Raw genomic sequence first — 20537 nt, 5'->3', positions numbered from 1 at the left:
AAATGGCAGATTTATTATGTTCTTTTGCCTTTTCAAATTGATATTATTTAAATGCAAATGTTTCTTCAAAGATTTTTTTTTGGGGGGGGGACAATTCTAGACTTTTCCAAGATTGGGGGGGTCCGGACTCCCCAGATCCCCCCAGGATTCACGCCTATGGTTCCTGGTATGTTTTCAAATAGAAATTATTTTGGTAGTTCTAACTGACCTAAAGCTGAGCCCACCCCGTCACCTAGCAACCCAAACACGGTCACCTAGCAACCATGGCGTGGCCAGGAGCAGCTCTTATTTGGATTTAAAGTGACAAGACTCCCTAAAGCAGCTCATTCTGAAAGGGTCGGGGTAATGATTAATATTCTATACACTGAAACAATCCAAATAAATTGTGTTCAGGTAAATAACCTTCCTGCTCAAATTAAGTGCTAAAGTCGCCAACATTTTTTAAAAATGTTTTCTGGCATTTAGTAAACAGAAATAACTTGATGACTCTAACTAACCTAAAAGAAATGGAAAGTTTAGTCTGAATTAATTTCAGATAGTGAGGAAAGAATGTGTGTATCTTTTTATTTGGTGTATGAAAATAGCTGGTTTCAATTTTACTTTAATACAAAACTGTGCAGTTTGGATATCAAGCACTTTTTCAGGACTTTATGTAGAAATCAAGCACTTTCCAAACCTTGGAAAAAAATTTCAAGGATTTATGAACCCTGATTGATGCAGAAAAAAGTGATAAATGATTAAGAAAAAAAGCAGTTTAGAGGTGCTAACCTGAGCTGCATGCCAATATTGAGGTTGTGAAGGAAGTTCCCTCCGAATGCCATGCAATCCTGAGAGGTGAGAACACCATGGATCCAGCCTGTAGAGGGCAGCAGAGCACAGAGAAATATTTAATCCATTACAAAATACTCCATTAAAAAAATAATTCAACATGGCAACCGACTTTCATTTAAGAGAATCATATAAAACTGCGGCTTTTTTCTCCTATTGGATTATGAAAAAACCAAAACAAACTGCAGCTATGACACGCCAAAGTGAGACGAAGCAGATTGTAAGACTGATAGACAGGCCTGATAATGCGCTGGCTGTCTGACCCACTGTGCTCTCTGACCCCCACTTAATTCCCGCCTTTCTGCCAAAAAGGATCCCTTTCACAAAGCTGCAGAGGAAGACTGATTGGAGATGTCCAGGAGTTGACGGGCCGAACTGAGCTTTGTCTGCCCGGGTGGGAGGGGGAGTACTATCAGTTTCCAAAGTCCATTGAGAAGCTTGACGGATGGATAATCCCGGACACATCAGCTTCACTCCACTGAATGAGAGGCTCAACATTCGGTGAGTGACAGGAGGCAACCATCTCTAACAATGCTAATAGTTAGCAGGTATGTAATTAGCATTTAAGTGCTGCTAGCAAAAGAGCTAGAGCGTCCCGCAAAAGTATTTACACCTTTTGAACGTCTACAAAGTTCATCTTCAGGCTGGGTGATAAATCTATTTTATTGATTAATGGAACTTTTGGTTTTGAAGATTACATTTTTGGAGAAATTGGGATTTTCAGGGCGGCCATCTTGTTTGAAAAGTGAGTTTTACATTTTCTATTTATTTTGACTTTGAATTCAGGTCAACTTTATGAGGGAGTGTTAGGGCCAGGCTATTATTTGTTACTTTCAATTATGAGAATAAAGTCATAATGTTAAAAGCATAAAGTCGTAATATTACCAAAATAAAGTTATAATATTACCAGAATAAATTTGTAATATTATCAGAATACAGTCATAATTGTATAAGAACTCTAGCATGTAAAAATATAAAACAATAAAATTAGAAAGTTTGAACATCTTGTAGAGTTATGCTGAAACACATGAGTTAGAATTCCTCCTGTTAACCAGGCAAAATGGCCTAGTCAAAGCCCTGACCTAAAACAAAACCTCATAATGCATGTTCAGACAAACTCCTTTCAGAGATCTAGTTAATTTGCAAAGAAAAATGAAGCTAAAATTTCCATCTGTACATGTGCAGATGGAAGAAGCTGCATGATGCATAGATAATTTTTTTTCCACTTAATTATGAATGAATTTATGGATTTATTTATAAAACTCTCATACAGAAATAGTCACTAGGAGTTGTAAAAGAATAAAGATGAGCATCACAAGACATAAAAAACAAATGTGCATAAAAGCTACTTAGACAAAATAATAAAAGATAAAGAAAATAAAGAAAAACAAGGAGAATTTAAGAACAGACCAGTCTTCTATTTCTGTTTTATTTTAAATTTAGTCTGATAAAAAAGGAGAGACAGTAATCCAACAGTGGACGTCTCCTGAATATTTTCACAAGTACATCCTAGCTTTTCTTCCACTCTATTCAGATGGGCCAAACAGGAAAACATGCATATTTTGATATATTTTAGTCAGCTTACAAACTTAAAGACAAAACATGCCTAAAACCCATGCAGGAATAATAATAATTAAAAAAACGAGTAACTTTAAGGCACATTTTGTATATTTCTCAAATGATACTTTTTAACACACTGCAAAAACAAAATCTTCCAAGTATTTTATATCTAGTTTCTACTGAAAATATCAAAGTACACTTGCAAAAAGACACAACTAACTTACAAGTTACTTTTGGTAACATATTAATAAATACTTGGTTTCAGAGGAAGATTATTTCATATAGCTTGTACTTCTAAAAAGTTACTTATAAGTTAATTGTGTCTTTTTTCGAGTGTACTATGTTGAAACTAGACAAAAAAAATATGCAGTTTTTTGTTTTTACAGTGTAGAAACAGAAAATCTAGAGACATTATCCCACACAGTTGCACATTTCATTGAATCTCAGTGTGCCATATCTAATAACTGTACATGTAAGTTTCTCTTACTTTACAATCTAATTCTAATTATTATTTTATTTTACTTTGTGTGAACTTTCATGTTCCAATTTGCTGCCATTTCACCTGAATAAATAAATGATATTTCTACTGTAATTTAAGTCAAACACAACATTAAAATACATTTAAAACAGAAGCTCTGGACATAAAAGTAATATTTCCAGGTATTTTATATTTAGTCGTTTACCTTATTGTTTCCTGTGTGTTCAGAACATAAACATGCAGACTAGACAGAGTACATAGAGCAGGACTGGATGTCCCGTTTCAGGATGTTGTGCAACTATTTTAACAAAGTAAGTGCTGAAAGCCAATGACCTCAACTTCAGGTGAAACCAAAGTTTACATGTAAATTAGTTCCAGTGCATGTTCACAGATTGTACCAGAATCAAACCAGTTTGTTCAGTTTCCATTGTCAAAGAGCTGGACTCAAGCCAAGATGGCTGCTGCTTAGGAGTAAACAGTCTGTCATTATTAGAGCTATCTTTCTCTGGATCAGGAGAGTAAGGAACGACAACAGAAACCATCTCAGCTAGCAAGACAAAAACATTAAAAAAAACGCACACTTGTTGCTAATTGCTAATATGTTCTTGCATCTCATGTCTATAAAGTGAGAAAGTTTGAGATTTGAAAGTTTTCAGCCAATATGAGAAGAATTAAGTGGACTTAGAAGATATTTCTAGAGTGATTGGGCTTTAATTAGGACAAAAGTACAAAGAAAAGGTGGATTGATTAGACATGAATGAACTCACAAAACAGATAGAAGAATGAACCAATGGAGAAATGGTTGGACTGACAGGTGGATGGATGGATGGACAAATAGGCAGAACAAAAAACAAAAAGACAGATGGAAGAATGGATGTTTGAATAAATGAGGAAAACATATGGTTGATTAAATGGATGAACAATGGAAAAATGGATGAAACCGATTAAAAGACTCATGGCTGAAAGAAAAATGGAAAGAAGGATGGATGAAGACAAAGACGGATGGATGATGTATGAAATATGAAAAGATGGATGGATGGGTGAAAAATGGAAAGACAAGTGGGTGGACGGACGGACGGACGGACGGACGGACGGATGGACAGATAAACAAGGAGAGAAAGATCGATGGGCAAAAAGATAAGCATGGTTGGTCAACAAGATGGAGAATGTTAGAATATTTTCTAAACTCTTAACTTTCTTTAACCCGATCTGAAGAAGAACTCTGCCGTAAACACTGCTGAACAAACCAATGGCTGTTACAAATTCCATTTGTTTAAAAACATTTGTAAAAACCAGTTGAAAGTGAAGCCACAAACCTGTAGGGATGAGCAGGGTGGTTCCTTGGGTAACAACACACTTGTAGCACTTATCCACTTTATCCCCGAAGAACACTTCGCTCTGATTGGGCGAGGAGCTCCATGCCTCATATAGTGCAAGGTTGGTGGGAGTGGGTTTCATCAAATAGAAGATCTTCTCACCCTGCCGGTCACACAGAAACATGTTGGAGACAACGGATCATCTTCCTATTACCCACCCAGTCTACCACCAATCTGAAACTATGCAACACTTACCCACAAAACATGATACCAGACTGAGGTGCCTCCAAAGTCTATGTGGAAGTCCGTGTAGCTGTCCTTAACTCCCATAAGGCAGTACTTCTGGACGAAGGGCTTTGGGAAGAACGAGTCATCAGGCCAATAGTTTTCCACCCAGGACATTTTCTTGGCCACATCAGGAACCTCGACCAACTCTGACATCCTACAGGTTGAGGAAGAAAAGCTAAATATTAAAGCCACCTAGAGATTAGAGCTAGTTTTATACACACATTACTGTCTTCCTATGAAAAAATGCAACATAAAATGTAGATGATTAAAAAGTAAATTCAGAAAGGATTTCATGGTATGCAGATGATGCATTATTATGTCTTCCTATAAAAATAAAATGGGTTGTAAACTAAATAAAATGTGAATTTTTAAAGAATTTCATTGTATGCAGACGATTCATTACAATTTATCTCTAATTTCATCATTGAGATTACATTAGATGCAGATGATTCATTGCAGTTTTTCTCCATCTTATAATTAGAGGAAATATTCATTTACAACATCCAAATTCAATTCCAAATGCCAATTTTTTAAAAGAAAATTTATAATTTAAGGTTAAATTTGATTATATTTAGACAATTCATTAGTTTCTCCTATTTAATTTTTTTTTTTTTTTTTCTCCAAAGAGTTTTTGCAGCGCTAGTGGCTTGAATTTTTTCTTGCAACAGTAGGCAGACAGGAAAGAGGGTGGACATGCGGCAAAGGTCGCCGGAAGTCGAACCCGCGACGTCCACGTCTAGGACTAAGGACTAAACGTGGGGCGTGCTAACCCCCTGCGCCACCACAGCACGCCCCCCGTTTAACCATTTTTAACATCCAAATTCAACTCTAATCCCAATTACGTTAGGGATTTCATTGTACGCAGATGATTCATTATTACTACATATTTCTATTAAGACATTCCTAATTTGTAACATAAACTGCAAATAAATAAAGGCATATAAAAAAGTTGAATGAACTCTCTTACTTTGTGTCGGAGAACTCCAGGCTGATGAGATTGAGGACTTTGGGTCGATGGGGCTTGGTGAAATACTTGATAAATTCGCTGAGTTTCATCTTGCTGTCCGCCTGTCGTGCCACATCAATCACGTCGATAACTTTGTCACCACCTAGATGGGAGAAAAGTACTGTTCAGCTCATGGAGGATCAGAGGATAACTTCTGCAGCTGCTGGATTTCTGAATGCCAAATATGAGAAGTTTTTAATTGGCTGCTGAGTGGGCGAGAGGTTCAAAGGGGTCAACAGCTTGCTGCCATGTTTGTGTGCTCCAAGAGATTGAACCCTGAGGGAAACTGGCATCAATGTGGCAGCATGGGGAGGGGTTACAAGGGGATGCAAGTGAGACAATCTGTCCAGACCACCAGTCCCCTGAGGAGGGGAGTGAGTGGAGGTGAGAGGGCGGTTGTGTTTGTTGCCAAAGGGCGTGCAGGAGACCTTAAGCTTGTAGGGAAATACTTGTAAAGAGGTGAGAAAAAGTGTACAGGAACCGGATGTTTGTTATGCAGAGAGAAAAAATGAGGAAAAAAGCCAAAACAGAGACTCTGTTAATACAGTTGGGGCGCTACAAATCACAGTCCAGAAAGGCTGGATGTCAAACCAAGACAGCTGGTTGTTGTGTTCTCCCCACACCCCTCCCACACCTCCTTTTTTTTATTGCCTCGTTGCATGTTCCTGTTTCACTCTCCCACCCCTGACGGCCCAGCTGGCCAGTGTCTGATGACGGAGAACAGCTGGAGCGAAGGCAGTCCGTCACACAGTGAGGCGAAGCTGCCAGGAAACCCCACAGACCTCAAACAGCAGCTTCACGACTCCGACAGCAGCACAAACGACCACAAGCTACAGCATCAGTAACGCTGTAAAGACGCCACAATGACACTTTACCACACTTTGTAGCCAAACAAGACCCTGTATCAAGATAAACTGTCCTATCTGCAACATTTCAGCTCAGATTATAGTGACTTTTTAAATCAAGTTGTACTTTTCTGAAGAATATAAATGTTTTTTTACAATAAAATACAGAAACTGTGTTGGTGTCATGTGACCTGCTCTAAACTACGCTCTTATGTCCCAATAAAGCTGTTTCTATGGGGAAGAGCTGCACAGAGAGCAGCTGAAACACAAATCAATAAAGTTTAAGACAGTCAAAGGAATTATTTTAAAGCAAAAAAAGAAACTATTTAACAACTTTTGTCCATACAATATTTTAAGAGTAAATAACTGAGTCATATCAAAACCAACTGAAACATGATAATGTTTATGTTCATTTAAAAACTTAAGTTTATTTTTTACATTATTACAAATACATTAAAAGTTGCAAATAAAAAAGTAATTCAGTTCCTTTTTAAAATGAGAAAACATTGCCTAAATTACAATAACAGACCATTGCTTTAATAAATATTATTTGTACACTCATTTTTGCATGACCGATTAATAATTAAACAGCAAAAGATTCTAAATAGATTTAGGTTTTTACAGAATTAGAACCAGGTGAAGCCAAAACTAGTCCGCTTCAGGAGTTTTGTCTAGGACATTTACAAAGATTTTTTTATTTTATCTTAAATAAAGAATGTATGTATTTTTATTTATACAGTTTTGGCTTACTACCTGCTCTGAGTGTGTTGTCCTTTCAGCAAATGACCTTTTTTTTTGAGTCTGTATACCATAGGTAACGATTAACTGATTGCTAAATTAGTTGATTATTTTCTTAATTGATTAAACACAATTAATATGATTAATTGTTTCAACCCTTGTTTTTCCCCTTTTATTTCCTCACTTATTTAAATCCAAATCAATCAAATTATGAGCTCTTTTAAATTTGCTTCCTATTAAAACAAAAATGACTCAAATCTGTTCTGTCAACATGTACTACTGTGTATAAATAACAAAAAATGCAAAACAAACTTTCCACTTCCCGATCACACACTAAGTTTGCAGCACCGATAATTACAAAGCGTCATAAGCTGGAGAAGATATCAGCCCTGATTTCCACTGTCCCATGTTCTCCCAGGTGTAGAAAACGCGACCTGACACCCAGTCCCTGGTCACAACACCTGCGCCTTGGCTTAGAGCTCAATAGTGCATGTGGAGGAAGCGATAAAGTGAGGGGCAGAGCCTGTAATCTGAACTTAATAATAAAAACACTGGTGGGCTTGGTAATGGGGCTTGTAACAGGAGCTGGGAAGTGGTGAGCTGTGTCAGTGAAGGAAGCGAAGTGGTCACAGAGAGGGCAGTGAAAGCTTAGCCATCACCCATTTAGAACCCATTCAGCCATCGCCTGATGCCTGATAAGTTGGTTAAAACCCCATGAACCTGGAAACCTGCTCATATCGGCACACAGATGGTGCCTGCTCAGCAGCAGCCACTTAGCTGCCTGGTGTCGGGTCGTTTCATTAGCTTTTAGGCAGAACAGGAGCTGCTGCAGAGAACCTCCACAGAGAAACTAACGTATTGCTGTAAATGCGGGAAAAAAGGTTGATTTAACATTAAGAGATGCGTCCGAAAATTTTAACGCATTAATTAATCGAACAGCCTGATTTGACCTAAAAGTCTCCAGTTACCTAGCTGAGAGCAGGACGTTATGGATTCGACGAATGACAGAAAACAACGGATGTTTTCTGCGACAGCAACAAAAGTTGAGCGTTTTTCAACTTTATTGTGTTGCATCGCTAGCTCACTCTCAAAATTCACATGCAACTATTACGCTGGCTGGATGAGGACAAGCGACGGTCACGTAATCACACAGCCTCCAGAGGAAATTAATGAATACAGACATTTGTAAATTTAAGTTTTAAAAGAAAATGGCTTCTTTATTAAAGCCTTTCTGAATATAAAAACGGAAAATCTTCAAACTTGTTTGATTTGACAAAATAAAACATGTTCTTTAGCATTTTTTGAAAACATGCATACTGTGGCAGTTTTTGCCCAGGGCGGCATAAGAACTAGAAGATGAAATATACTTGTCAGTTGTTTTCCTCAATTCCTGTTGAGTACTGGAAGAAACGGTGGACAATATGGACTTTAAGCTTTATCACAATCTTTTCAGGTTCTACAGTGATTACAAAGCTCACATTAACTATTTATTACTACTTTTTTAAGCTATAAAGGTACCTACATGCCACAACAATTAATGCCCCACAAACATAAATATTATTTTAAAAAACATTCCCTTCATTAGGACACCAGTCACGTAAAAAACAACAACATTCTGTCACTGAACTGCACATGGTAACTGGATTTAATCAAATTTATTGGTATTTATTGATGCCACCAATGAAAAAACGGGGGAGAATATAGGAAAACTCATGATCCCAACAATACGGACAGTTTCGTGGGGCTTTAAACATCATTAATTGGAATTTATTGTGATAAAGAGAAGTGAAAATTTTCTCACGATAAATGATAAGCGATACAAAAAATTCCAACATCTGACTTGGAGACTATATTACCTGCTTTCTGCTACAAAAAACTAAAAGAAAACAGATATTTGCTGCATTTTAATTGGTTAGATTAAGCCAGAAGAAGATTCTAGCAAGAACCACAACTGCGTGGATATTTATATTTCATGCTTACAAATTTAGGCATAGTGATTAATCGTGATAAATTTTTTAATCCATTGATGTAACTAGGATGTTATTTAGCCTCCTTACCCACATACTGCTCCACGTCTTTGACGGAGAAGGTAGGAGGGGGCAGCTTCAGACCCAGGCCCTCCATCTCGGTGATCACGATGGGGTAGTTGAAGCCGTGTCTCTCCAAATACCTGGTGGTCACCTGCTCGCCCTTCATCCGTATCAAGATCTCCTCGGCACTGCAAACCCAATCACAACAAGACTCAGCTTTATTGTTGTTTATAAACACAAAAAAGATTAACAGAATATTTTTTTAAAATAAAGATAACCCAGAAATGGCTAGTTCTGGGTTATCTCAGTCTAAGAAGAAACAGAAAAAATAAAGTTTTTAGGTGTTTGTGTGACGATGCGCACCTCGGGAAGGTCCTTTGCTGAAGCTGCTTAACAAACACAGAGGTACCGGCCTGGACCGGCTTCGACCCGTCATCTGGCTCCGTGTAATCGTGTCTGTGCCAGTTGTTGCGCCTTTTCACTGCAAAACAAATACAAACATTTTATTTATTTGTATTATTTTGATAAAAACTGAAACAATTATTCTAGTAATTTATTATTCCGTCAATTAATCGTCAGAATAATTGATTAATTGGATAAAATAATTGGCACATTTTGCAGAGTTTTCATTTAGCTTTAGCTTTTTCATACATTTAAAATTCCTTCTATAATTAAGAAAAGGAACATTTTATTGATTAAAATTTAATAACATAGCATTCCTTTAGTGAACATTTGATAATTTGTAGCAGATAAAAAAATACTTGTACCATCAATATGTGAAAAGCTTCTGCTTGACTTAACATCAATGCTTTGTAGAGCTAATATGTTAATTACTTTTTTAATTAACTGATTAATAACTGGATAGCAAAAAATGCTTAATGGAAAAATGTGAACCAGATGAAGATAAAACAATCCCACTTGAGTATTGAATAGAACATATTTTCCAACAAAGGCGTTTTTTTGTTTAAATTTTAAAAATGTATAATTTTTTACAGTTTTGGCTTAATATCTGCTCTAAGTGTGTTTTTCTTTAAAAAATGACCTTTGTTTGAATATGCATACTATAGTTAAGATTGATCTAATTAATGGTTTCAGTCCTAACAATCTAGTTAAAAGTACAGTCTAAATTTCAGCAAATAGCCTTTTTCTAGTCCGTAAACTCCAGTTAATGATTAATCAATTACTAAGTTAGTTCAGTAATTATTATTTAGTTTCAGTAATTGAATATTTGATAATCCAATTAGTCATTTCAGCAATAACAGGATGTAAATAAAAGTAGTTCAGGTTGAAGCAGCCAGTCTAAATGTCAGCAAATAGCCTTTTTTTCAAATTCTGAAAACTCTACTTAACAATTAATTTGTTAATAATTAGGTGTGGGTTATTTTGTAATTGATTAATCACGATTAATACAATTGTTTCAACTCTAAGAGGATGTACGTAAAAGTAATAAGCCAGGTTGAAAATTCGGCAAAACCAATTTTTTATTCTGTATACTCGATTATTAAGACTTAGTCTGTATACTCGATTAGAAATCGTTAAGGATTATTTTAGCAATTGATTAATCATATTTAATCCAATCAATCGTTTCAGCTCCAACAGAATGGAATTAAAAGTAGTAGATTGAAGCAGTATAAATTTTAAGCTAATAGCCTTTTCTATCTGTATACTCCACATAATGATTAATAGATTATTAAATTAGTTGGTGATTATTTGAATAATTGATTAATTTGATTAATCATTTCAGCTCTAGGGAGTGTAGGTAAAAGTAGTAAGCCAGGCTGAAGCAGTCAGTATAAATTTAAGCTAATAGCCATTTTCGTCATGATTAACCGATTACTAAATTAGTTAACTATTATTTTAATAATTGATTAGTCTGAATAATCATTTCAACACTATCTGTTATCCTGCAAATCATGAAAACTAAAACAAAAAGAAAACATGAATTCCCTACTTAACCCCTGTACTCGTACACTCTTGTCCAATCAGAGTTTACAACAGCATTCAATTAGCCCGTTAATGTCTGCCCTGAGGGGTCGGAAAGGTCAACCCGACCCCCCCACAACCTCTTAAGTAAAGAGAAAAAAAAACTTAGACTTGACTAACACTCCAGAGAGCCGTGTTTCCCCCGGGGAGCAGTCCAACATGCAGAGACTGAGGTGGTGGGTAGTTAATAAAGACAATGAGAGGCTGTAAGTACGGCTGGGGGAAGGAAAGCAGCAACTGACGTCTGCCAATAACGACGGCGTTACTCACTCAGGGAGGGTCCGTGTTTGACATCGCAGTTGGGACAGTGGTAAACGTCGATATCCACGGCATGGTGCTCCTCAACGTGAACGCAGCTGAAACAAGGCGGAAAAACTTTGATTAGCACCAAATTTAAATGTCAAATACTTAAGAAAAAAAAAGAAAAAGAAAAACACTGAAAGAAAAACCAACGGTATCCAAAAAATAGTGAAAACAATCATGAATAACATCAGTGTGAAGAAGGGGTTACAAAAGCTGGGTGGAAGTATTTACTCAACAGATTGTGACCATTAAACCAACTTCTTCCACACAGAAACGAACAAGGGAGCCTTTCGGGAAAAAACGAGCGTCCAAATGATGGGATGCAGAAAACACTGTACAACCCCTGGCAAAAAGTATGGAATCACCAGTCTTGGATGAGCACTCATTCAGACATTTCATGCTGTAAAACAAACTCAGATCAAAAACATGATACAATATTAAGGTCGTTCCAAAGTGCAACTTGTTGGCCTTCAGGAACACTCAAAGAAATGAAGAGAAAACATTGTGGAAGTCAGTGAATGATACTTTAATTGACCAAGCACAGGGAAATAAATATGGAATCACTCAATTCTGAGGAAAAAAGTGTGGAATCACTCAAATTGGAGGTAGAAAAAAAAGGACACACCCAGTCTATTTCCTTTCCCTAAATGGACACCTGCCCCAGATTAGATGTGCCCGTTAGTGTGCAGTTCAAAACACCTGCAGTCATGACACCTTGGAGGGCTGCTGGACGAAGTGGAGTGGTGAGAACCATGGCTCCAACAAGAGAAATGTCCCTTGAAACAAAAGAGAGGATTGTGAAACTTCTTGAGGAAGGTAACCCTTCACGCATGGTTGCTAAAGATGTGGGCTGTTCACAGTCAGCTGTATCCAAGATATGGACCAAATACAAACAGCATGGAATGGTTGTTAAAGCCAAGCGTACTGGTAGACCAAGAAAGACATCAAAGCGTCAAGACAAACAACTTAAGGCCATTTGTCTTGAAAACCGAAAAAGTACAACTAAACAGATGAAGCATAAATGGGAGGAAGTTGGAGTCAATGTATGTGACCGAACCGTAAGAAATCGCCTAAAGGAGATGGGATTTCAATACAGGAAAGCTAAACGAAAACCAGCATTGACACCTAAACATAAAAGAACGAGACTCCAATGGGCTAAGGAGAGGCAATCATGGACTGTGGATGACTGGATGAAAGTTGTCTTCAGTGATGAGTCAAGAATCTGCATTGGACAAGGTGATGATGCTGGAACTTTTGTTTGGTGCCGTTCCAGTGAGATTTATGAAGAGGCCTGCCTGAAGAAAACAACCAAATTTCCACAGTCCTTGATGATATGGGGCTGCATGTCAGGCAAAGGCACTGGGGAGATGACTGTGGTTAATTCTTCTATCAATGCACAAGTTTACATTGACATTTTGGACAGTTTTCTCATCCCTTCAATTGAACAGATGTTTGGTGATGATGACATAATTTTCCAAGATGACAATGCATCGTGCCATCGGGCAAAAACAGTGAAGGCATTCCTTGAAGAAAGACACATTCAGTCGATGTCATGGCCTGCAAATAGTCCAGATCTCAACCCAATTGAAAACCTGTGGTGGAGATTGAAAAAAATGGTCCACAAGAAGGGTCCAACCAGCAAAGCTGATCTGGCAACTGCTATCAAAGAGAGTTGGCACCAAATTGATGCAGAATACTGTTTGTCACTCATCAAGTCCATGCCTCACAGACTGAAAGCTGTTATAAAAGCCAAAGGTGGTGCAACTAAATACTAGTGATGTATTTTGAATGGTCTTTTGTTTATGCGTTTTTCATGATTCCACACTTTTTTCCTCAGAATTGAGTGATTCCATATTTATTTCCCTGTGCTTGGTCAATTAAAGTATCATTCACTGACTTCCACAATGTTTTCTCTTCATTTCTTTGAGTGTTCCTGAAGGCCAACAAGTTGCACTTTGGAACGACCTTAATATTGTATCATGTTTTTGATCTGAGTTTGTTTTACAGCATGAAATGTCTGAATGAGTGCTCATCCAAGACTGGTGAGTCCATACTTTTTGCCAGGGGTTGTAGTAGTTCTGCCGGGCCAATTGGTGGCGCTGCGATGCTGCCACAGAACAATGCAAAAAAAACAAAACAAAAGAAAACACGCAGTAATACCTAATGCCGGATGCATGTAGACACAGCTTGAACGACAGAAAACTTTGAAAAATATGTCTAAATTTCTGTGAGTTTTGCACATAGTGCAATGATAGAGTTTGGGTTTTAATTTGAAAGGTCGCTTGTGTTGTTGCTGTTTGATTTTCCTGCACACTTAGTCTCGTCAAAGTACAGAGCTTAACTAGGCCAATTCCAAGATACCATGCTGGTAAAAACTGGTAAATTTGGACCAGTTTTTACCAGTTTGTGGAAACCTTTAAGTCCCACAAACTGTAAAAACTTATTTGAAATAGATGCAACAAATCATTGCACATCTCATCCACACCGAATCAGAGGAAAAACATTCTCATCACCTGAACGTCCAGCAAAACTCGTGATGAACAAAAGCTAAAATGCAAGCAAAGCTACCAAGTTGAGGAAGAAAGATAAATTCACACCAGTACAGTCGACTACTCTGCAACAGCAACACCCACGCTGCAAGCCGCAACTGTTCTGCAACAGCCAAACCACAAGCTTGTGCATTCTTCTGTTGCATACCGTAGCCCCATTCCAGAGCGGCGCGAGTTAAACAGCAACTGGGTCTAAACTGTGGGAAACTCTGGCAACAAGTGCAGCGCCATGACGCCACAACATCCTGCGTAACCGGGCCGGACGGTCACGCAGGATTAACCAACCATGTTGCGGCAAAAGCAGCAGCATCACAAGGGTTTGGTGATGTAGGAGACTTTCAAGGACAAAAGTAGATATATAAAAATACATAAGTAAGAGGAAGGATTGGTGATGAATAAGATGTAAAAAAAAATTAAATTGGCTGTCAAGTGAAGGCCACTAGAGCCAACAAAAACATTTTAAAAAAATTAAATAAAATAAATTAGTAAAAGAAAAGAGTTTCCAAAATATATTATGTATAGACTTTGGTGATGTATGGGAAGTTAAAAAAAAAAAAAGTAAAAAATAAAAATCTGGGTTTTTTTGATATATGATAAGGTTTTTTTTTTTCAAAAATAAAAAAAAGAAACTAAATAAAAACAAGAGCTTGTAATGTACGAGTTAAAGACTTTTAAAATGTGAAAAAATACCTAAATAAAATAAAAAGGATGGGTTATTGATGTATGAGAAGTTTTTTAAAAACCAAAAGCTTCTCATGCATCAGCAAACCCTTCTTTATTTACTTTTTTTTTTTTTTTACATTTTTGGAAAGCTTCTTATACATCAGCAGCACGTTTTCCCCCCTCATTTTCTTATTTAGTTTTTTTTTAAAACTTCTCATACATCAATAACCCGTCCTTTTTATTTTATTTAGGTATTTTTTGTCACATTTTAAAAGTCTTTCTAACCACAACAGTCTGAAGACGAGAAGTTAGGAAGTGAAGGTTTAACTACACCTCCATGTTTGGTTTTCCTGCTAAGCCGCTTTGCAAAAAAAACATTTCATGTTTTCTCACATTGAAACCACAATTCAGGGGGAAAACCAACACAAACCAGTACAAAATCCACACAACAGTCATGAACAAATCACCTTTACAGTACAAATAAAAAGAAACTGTCTTGTTTACTAAATTTCAAAGCCTGACTTTTTCCCTTTCTCTATAAAATATTCAAATTGTTTTATTCCACAGAATAAAACACACCTTTCAGATTTATATTTGTAAAGAAATGTAATTTTTTTTCTCCACCTTACAGCTATTTCTAGTCGGTCTATCGAATAAAATTCTGAACAATACATTAAACTTTTTGATTGAGAACCAACAAGGCCATAGGTAATAGTAACAGTCGCATCATTTCGCTGCTTCAAAGTAAAAATAAAAAAAAGCCTGGAGCTGAAATTAACTCAACCATAACCTGCAGGAAACTGTAACGTTAATAAAACCAAAGAGCCTGTACTTAATCAGGAAGAAACAAGCTGGTACCGGCCCAAATGACTTTGCTGCACCAACAGGAAGTCAACAGTGGCTTCCTCTCGCTCAGTTACCACATAGAGCCCCTCTGCTCACCTAACATTGACTGCAAAAGGTTTTAATCAGGCAGGGTGAGGGCTACTAAACCAACAGTCAGTCCATCCTGGATGTTCTCTTGTTTTTCACTGTTTGTTGTGGTTCAAAATTACTGATTTGTAGCAAATTTCTCCCAAAAAGTTGCAGGATTAATATTTTTTGGCTGTGTGGATGTTCTGGTGGGAATTAATATTTTTCTTCAACTTGGTGACTTTTGTTTTTGCATTTTAGCTTTTTTATAATAATAAAGAAACGGAAACTGGCAGAAACGATAGGCTGACTACTTTGGTCGAACATGTAAAAATAAACTGCAACAAATCTTCTTTCAGATGGCTCAGAAAGTAAAATTAGGAACTTAAATATAAAATAATATCAATCAAAGTACAAAGCATAGAATTAGATTTAATAGATCTGCCCTTAAGGATTAGGTACATTGTCACCAATACCCGATTCAGATTTTTTTCAATATCACATATTGAAGTCAGATTGGTGCATCTCTTATTTATGACAGTAACTTCATTTAATAATTTTTCAAATGTACTGATATTTACTAATGAAAATGAGGCAAAAACGACAAAGAAAATAGTAAAAAAAGAAACACTTCAGTCAGTTTTGTTGTGAAATTTATCAATAATTCTTATCACAATAACTTTTTCACAATAAAAGATCAAATAAATGCCTCCCTAGTTGTTTCTAAATCAGTTTTAGCTTCTTTATGGGACACATTTGGTAAAAAAAACAACCAAAAAAAAAACAGGGAAAATGTCTTTGCTTTGAGCAACAGCAGCACTGAACAGCTCATGTCTCAGGAATCTCTGCTGACTGTGGCGTGAGTAACGGCTTCATGCAGCCAGGTCGGCTCAGATGTGCGAGGAAAGCACCATTTTGTTCTTTCCTTTATGTAACACATTAGGAAATAAACACTCTGCGCCATAAATGCCTGCCTGACTCAGCTTAAGCAGCAGCTACCATGCAAGCTGCAGGAATCATCGACAGAAAGGGACGTACTTCCTGTTTTGCTCAGGGTTTGATGACGTATTGCATCACTGCGACCAAAGTTGACCTCATGCACCGGAAAAGCAATCAGTGCAAAGATAAGATACGAGTGTAATGAGCTGCACGGTTTGCACACTTTCCCAACTTTTCAAGCATTTTCTAGCTGGAAACAATACAAATTAACTAAACAATTCCTCCAATTTCAATAACTTTAATATATAAAATATAAATCATTGAGCATTATGAGTAATAAATATTCTTTGGATTTAAACAATGCAAACAAATTATATTATAATGAAATTAAGTGTTTAAAAACATACAAAAAAAATCTCAAAAATGTTCTTGCTAAATTTTCTGGCATTTAGAAAATGCAAATAATTTTGGTAATTCTAATTAAAATACAACAAGAACATGTTAGTCTGATTTAACTTCAGACAGCGAGATAAAAACATATCTGTTTTTATTAAGTATATGAAAATATCTGGTTGTTGGATCTGACACGATAAATCTTGGATGATAAATTATTTAAGAAGTTATGATAATATTGTTATTTTTGAGACATTTTCATGTAACAATTGTAAAGGCATAATTTTAAATTCATACAAAAAACTTTCATTTCTTATGAACATTTAACACTGGAAATGGAACAAAGTTACAAGCCTGGCGGGCCACCAGGCTTTACTTGCTTGTTATATTTATTTTAATTTTTTATTTCTTATGCCTTTTTAAGCTCTTATAGTTGGTGTTTAGGCACTTTTATACATAATTATCTTGTGATATTTTTAAACTTCCTGTAAATTTTAAACTTTTTTAATCTCAAAAACACGGTAAGTTGCTGGATGACTGCACCATCGCTTACTAACGTTTCTGGAGTACAAAAAAAATATGTTTTAAATATCTAAAATAAACAAAATAACAAATAAAATGGATTTTGAAGCCTCTGTAACCAAAATTGCTCTTCATAAAAACAGTTGGTTGAGACCAAAACACCAGACTGAAGACTTTTATCATCCAGTTTTTGGTAGAACCAGAGAGAAATGAGAAAAAACAATCATGCAAATGGAAACTATCGAGCTCATTTGAGTTTGTAATTGATTTATTGCTTATTACAACATACTTACTGGTTTCAACTCTAAAGAATATTTCCGAAACTAAGGCTTTTAATCAGACATCAGAATGATTATAAAAGGATTTTAAGAGGTAGAAAATTAGACAGTAGGTAGAAAACCAGAAGCTTCACACAGTGTATAGCTAATCTGACTCCTATAGATAAAACAAAACATGTGTGTGTGTGTGTGTTTGGCTAACACACACGCTCTTCCCTCCGCTTCCTCTCATCAAGGGCCTCCTTCCTGTGCGACTGAGAGGGCTTATTCATTAGTCGGCGCTCCATCAGGGGTTCATTGTCCCCACAGATCAGCGCGGAAACACAAAGGCTGGAGGCGGGCGCCGCCATTATTTTAAGCTCTAAATAACCGCTCTGCATGGAATGGTGACACGCCCACATTAGGGAGCTGGCACAGCCCTAATGGGTGGTGATGGAAAGGAGATGAGGGCAGTTAAACACACCTGGCAAGCTGCTACCTACAGACAGCACTGGAAGTCTCACTTTCAGTCACGTTAAGATATAAAATTCTGTGTTTTCTTTAAGGATTTTATGTAATATTCGTACATAGAGTTACTCTCTGCATAGCTTAAGTTCTGTTAATGTCTAAGAGGTTCGTTAGAGAACATTACTGAGTAAATTCGGCATGCAAGAGGAAGAGAAAACGTTGTGGAAAGAGAAAGTTTAAGGGTGATTTCACACCAGCCCTGTTTAGTCTGCTAAAATTAAACCTTGTTAACCTAGACAGTCCAAAGAGAGTTAGTTTTTTTTTTTACTTTTCTGCCTGAAAACCTCGGCTTTGGTTTGCTTTAAGTGAAATCTGATACAGTTTAAATGCAAAGAGCTCTAAAGCAGGAAGTGGACGACAGTACAAGGCATTCTGGGTAAATACAGTGTTTTGTTACCAAAACCAAAAGAGAAATCCCACAGTCACTAAAATCTGACACCACTCCATTTGTGTTTACATTTTGTGAAGAATGAAGTTGCACTCAGTGTCTTGAGGTTTTGGTGTCATTTCCTTCACTCGCCTGTGGTGCAGCACCACCACAGGCGAGGAGGGGAACAGCATTTTCCAAAGGGTTAGGTAAAGGCAAACCGCAGCAGCTGAAAATGTAAATAACGTTGCAACTTTGGTCCCCAATTGAACTGAATCCACCAGACTATCAGGTGGCCCACATAAAAAATTATTAGATTTAAAACATATTGTCCATGATTAAACATGGAAGTGGCAGCATTATGCTGTGGGGTTGCTTTTCTTCAGCAGGGAAAACCACAAGAAAACCTGCTTCTTCCATTCTTTATGAATAGAAATCCAAAAAGCATGGTTTGCTTTTGTAATCTTTGTTGGGGTGAAACGATTAATCGGATTAATTGTGATTAATCGATTAGCGGAATAATTCTCAACTAATTTAGTAATTGATAAATCGTTAACTGGAGTACACATAGACTCAAAAAAGCCATTTGCAGAAAGAACAACACACTCAGAGCAGTAACTAAGACAAAACTGTACAAAAAAATTTAAATTTTGGATTGACTACAAAAGAAAAGCCTTCGCAAATATATTCTACCCAGAACTCCTAACATGCAATAGTTTCAGCTTCATCTCAATCAAATTCTGTAAAAGCCAAAATCTCCTATTAAAACATCTTTTTCTATCCAATTATTAACCAGTTAACCCAAAATTAACCAATCAATCAACAAATGATCAAGTGTTCACTAAAGGAATGATATGCTGTTGCATTTTAGGCAATAAAATGTTTATTTTGTTACATAAAAGGGAATATATAAAAAGTTTTATGAAAAACCAGCAGAATGTGCCATTTTTTATTTGATTAATTAATTATTCTAGAAATTAACTGATTATTAGAATAATTATTAGTTGCAAAAATGTTTCCTCTTATGCTACAATTGTGTACCATTTTGTGTATTTAGTCTAACTAAAATTGGAAAAATAGCAGAATGAAGGGTTTGCAAAGCACTGTGGATTTTAACAGCAATAAGCATCCAAGACGAATGAAGATCCATCTTGGTTTTTAAAAAAACTCGACGGCGTTGTGGAGTCTCTGCAGTGAGCAAAGAGTCTCACTTTGTTGTTTATAGTGCGTCGGGGAGCCAGGAGGAGCTTAACAACTTAATTGGCCTTAAGGCTACTGCAGCTCTGTTTTCACACACTTCTTCGACATGGCGTGTCCCACACACTCAACCCTCCTGAGTCCAAAAACAAACTCATCTGGTGGCATTTACAATCCTGTTTACATGAGATGGTAAGTAAATAAATAGCGACTAGTTTCCAAACTATTTAACATAATGATGGGCGATTAATCAAAATTATTTTTTTGGTTTGTGAAGATTAAATTTTTTGGAAAATCTGGATTTGCACTGGCTGGACGATATGGCTTAAAAATAACATATCCAATTTTATTCCTACCAGATCCAATTTTCATTCAATTTTTTCCTAAGAAATAAATGACAAAATATTTTCAAAAAAAGCAGCTTTTATTTCAGTCACCCCTTCAGGGAGTTGGACAAAAGAGTATTAGGGCCAGGCTACAATAATTAATGTTTAACTATGAGAATATAGTAATAATATTAGCAGAATAAAGATGCAATTTTACCAGGACGTCTTATAAATCTGAGAAAAAAAGTTTTAATGAGATTATTAATTTATTTTCCATGTTGGCATTCTTATAAAATTACTACTTCATGCTCCTAAATTTGCTACTTTACTGTCCTATTACTACCACTGTATTCTTGTAACTTCATTACTTTATTCTTGTTAAAAAAAAAAAAAACAACCTTAGACTAACCTTAATATTTTGTCGTAGGATTGACCTGAATTCAAAGTCCAAAAAACAAAACAAAAAAGCCCAAAAAACAAGGATTGGTGGGACTTAATTTTCCAAAAAT

At 36.4% G+C, this 20537-nt stretch overlaps 2 protein-coding genes across 5 annotated transcripts in view; one reads left to right on the top strand and one right to left on the bottom strand.

Annotated features, from left to right (window-relative positions):
• Positions 1-20537, bottom strand: part of kdm7aa (lysine (K)-specific demethylase 7Aa) — a 34303-nt gene that overhangs the window by 8605 nt on the left and 5161 nt on the right. For both annotated transcript variants that reach the window (XR_004342617.1, XM_032589106.1), the window contains exons 2-8: positions 11343-11428; positions 9453-9570; positions 9117-9277; positions 5438-5579; positions 4438-4624; positions 4183-4345; positions 769-856 (exon numbers count right to left, since the gene is read on the bottom strand). Coding sequence is in view for 1 of the 2 variants with exons in the window: in XM_032589106.1 (XP_032444997.1) it covers positions 769-856; positions 4183-4345; positions 4438-4624; positions 5438-5579; positions 9117-9277; positions 9453-9570; positions 11343-11428 (945 nt within the window). In the remaining variant the exon portion in view is untranslated. The remainder of the gene's footprint in view (positions 1-768; positions 857-4182; positions 4346-4437; positions 4625-5437; positions 5580-9116; positions 9278-9452; positions 9571-11342; positions 11429-20537) is intronic.
• LOC116736577 (endoplasmic reticulum-Golgi intermediate compartment protein 2-like) overlaps positions 19797-20537 on the top strand; it is a 16878-nt gene continuing 16137 nt past the window's right edge. For all 3 annotated transcript variants that reach the window (XM_032589110.1, XM_032589109.1, XM_032589112.1), the window contains exon 1: positions 19797-19894. In XM_032589110.1, the coding sequence (XP_032445001.1) occupies positions 19812-19894 (83 nt within the window). In that variant the 5' untranslated portion in view covers positions 19797-19811. The remainder of the gene's footprint in view (positions 19895-20537) is intronic.

Source organism: Xiphophorus hellerii, chromosome 17 (assembly GCF_003331165.1).
Source record: "Xiphophorus hellerii strain 12219 chromosome 17, Xiphophorus_hellerii-4.1, whole genome shotgun sequence".
Lineage (NCBI taxonomy): Eukaryota > Metazoa > Chordata > Actinopteri > Cyprinodontiformes > Poeciliidae > Xiphophorus > Xiphophorus hellerii.
The sequence above is the reverse complement of the archived record's forward strand: the minus strand, read 5'-3'. Positions and strand labels throughout refer to the sequence as shown.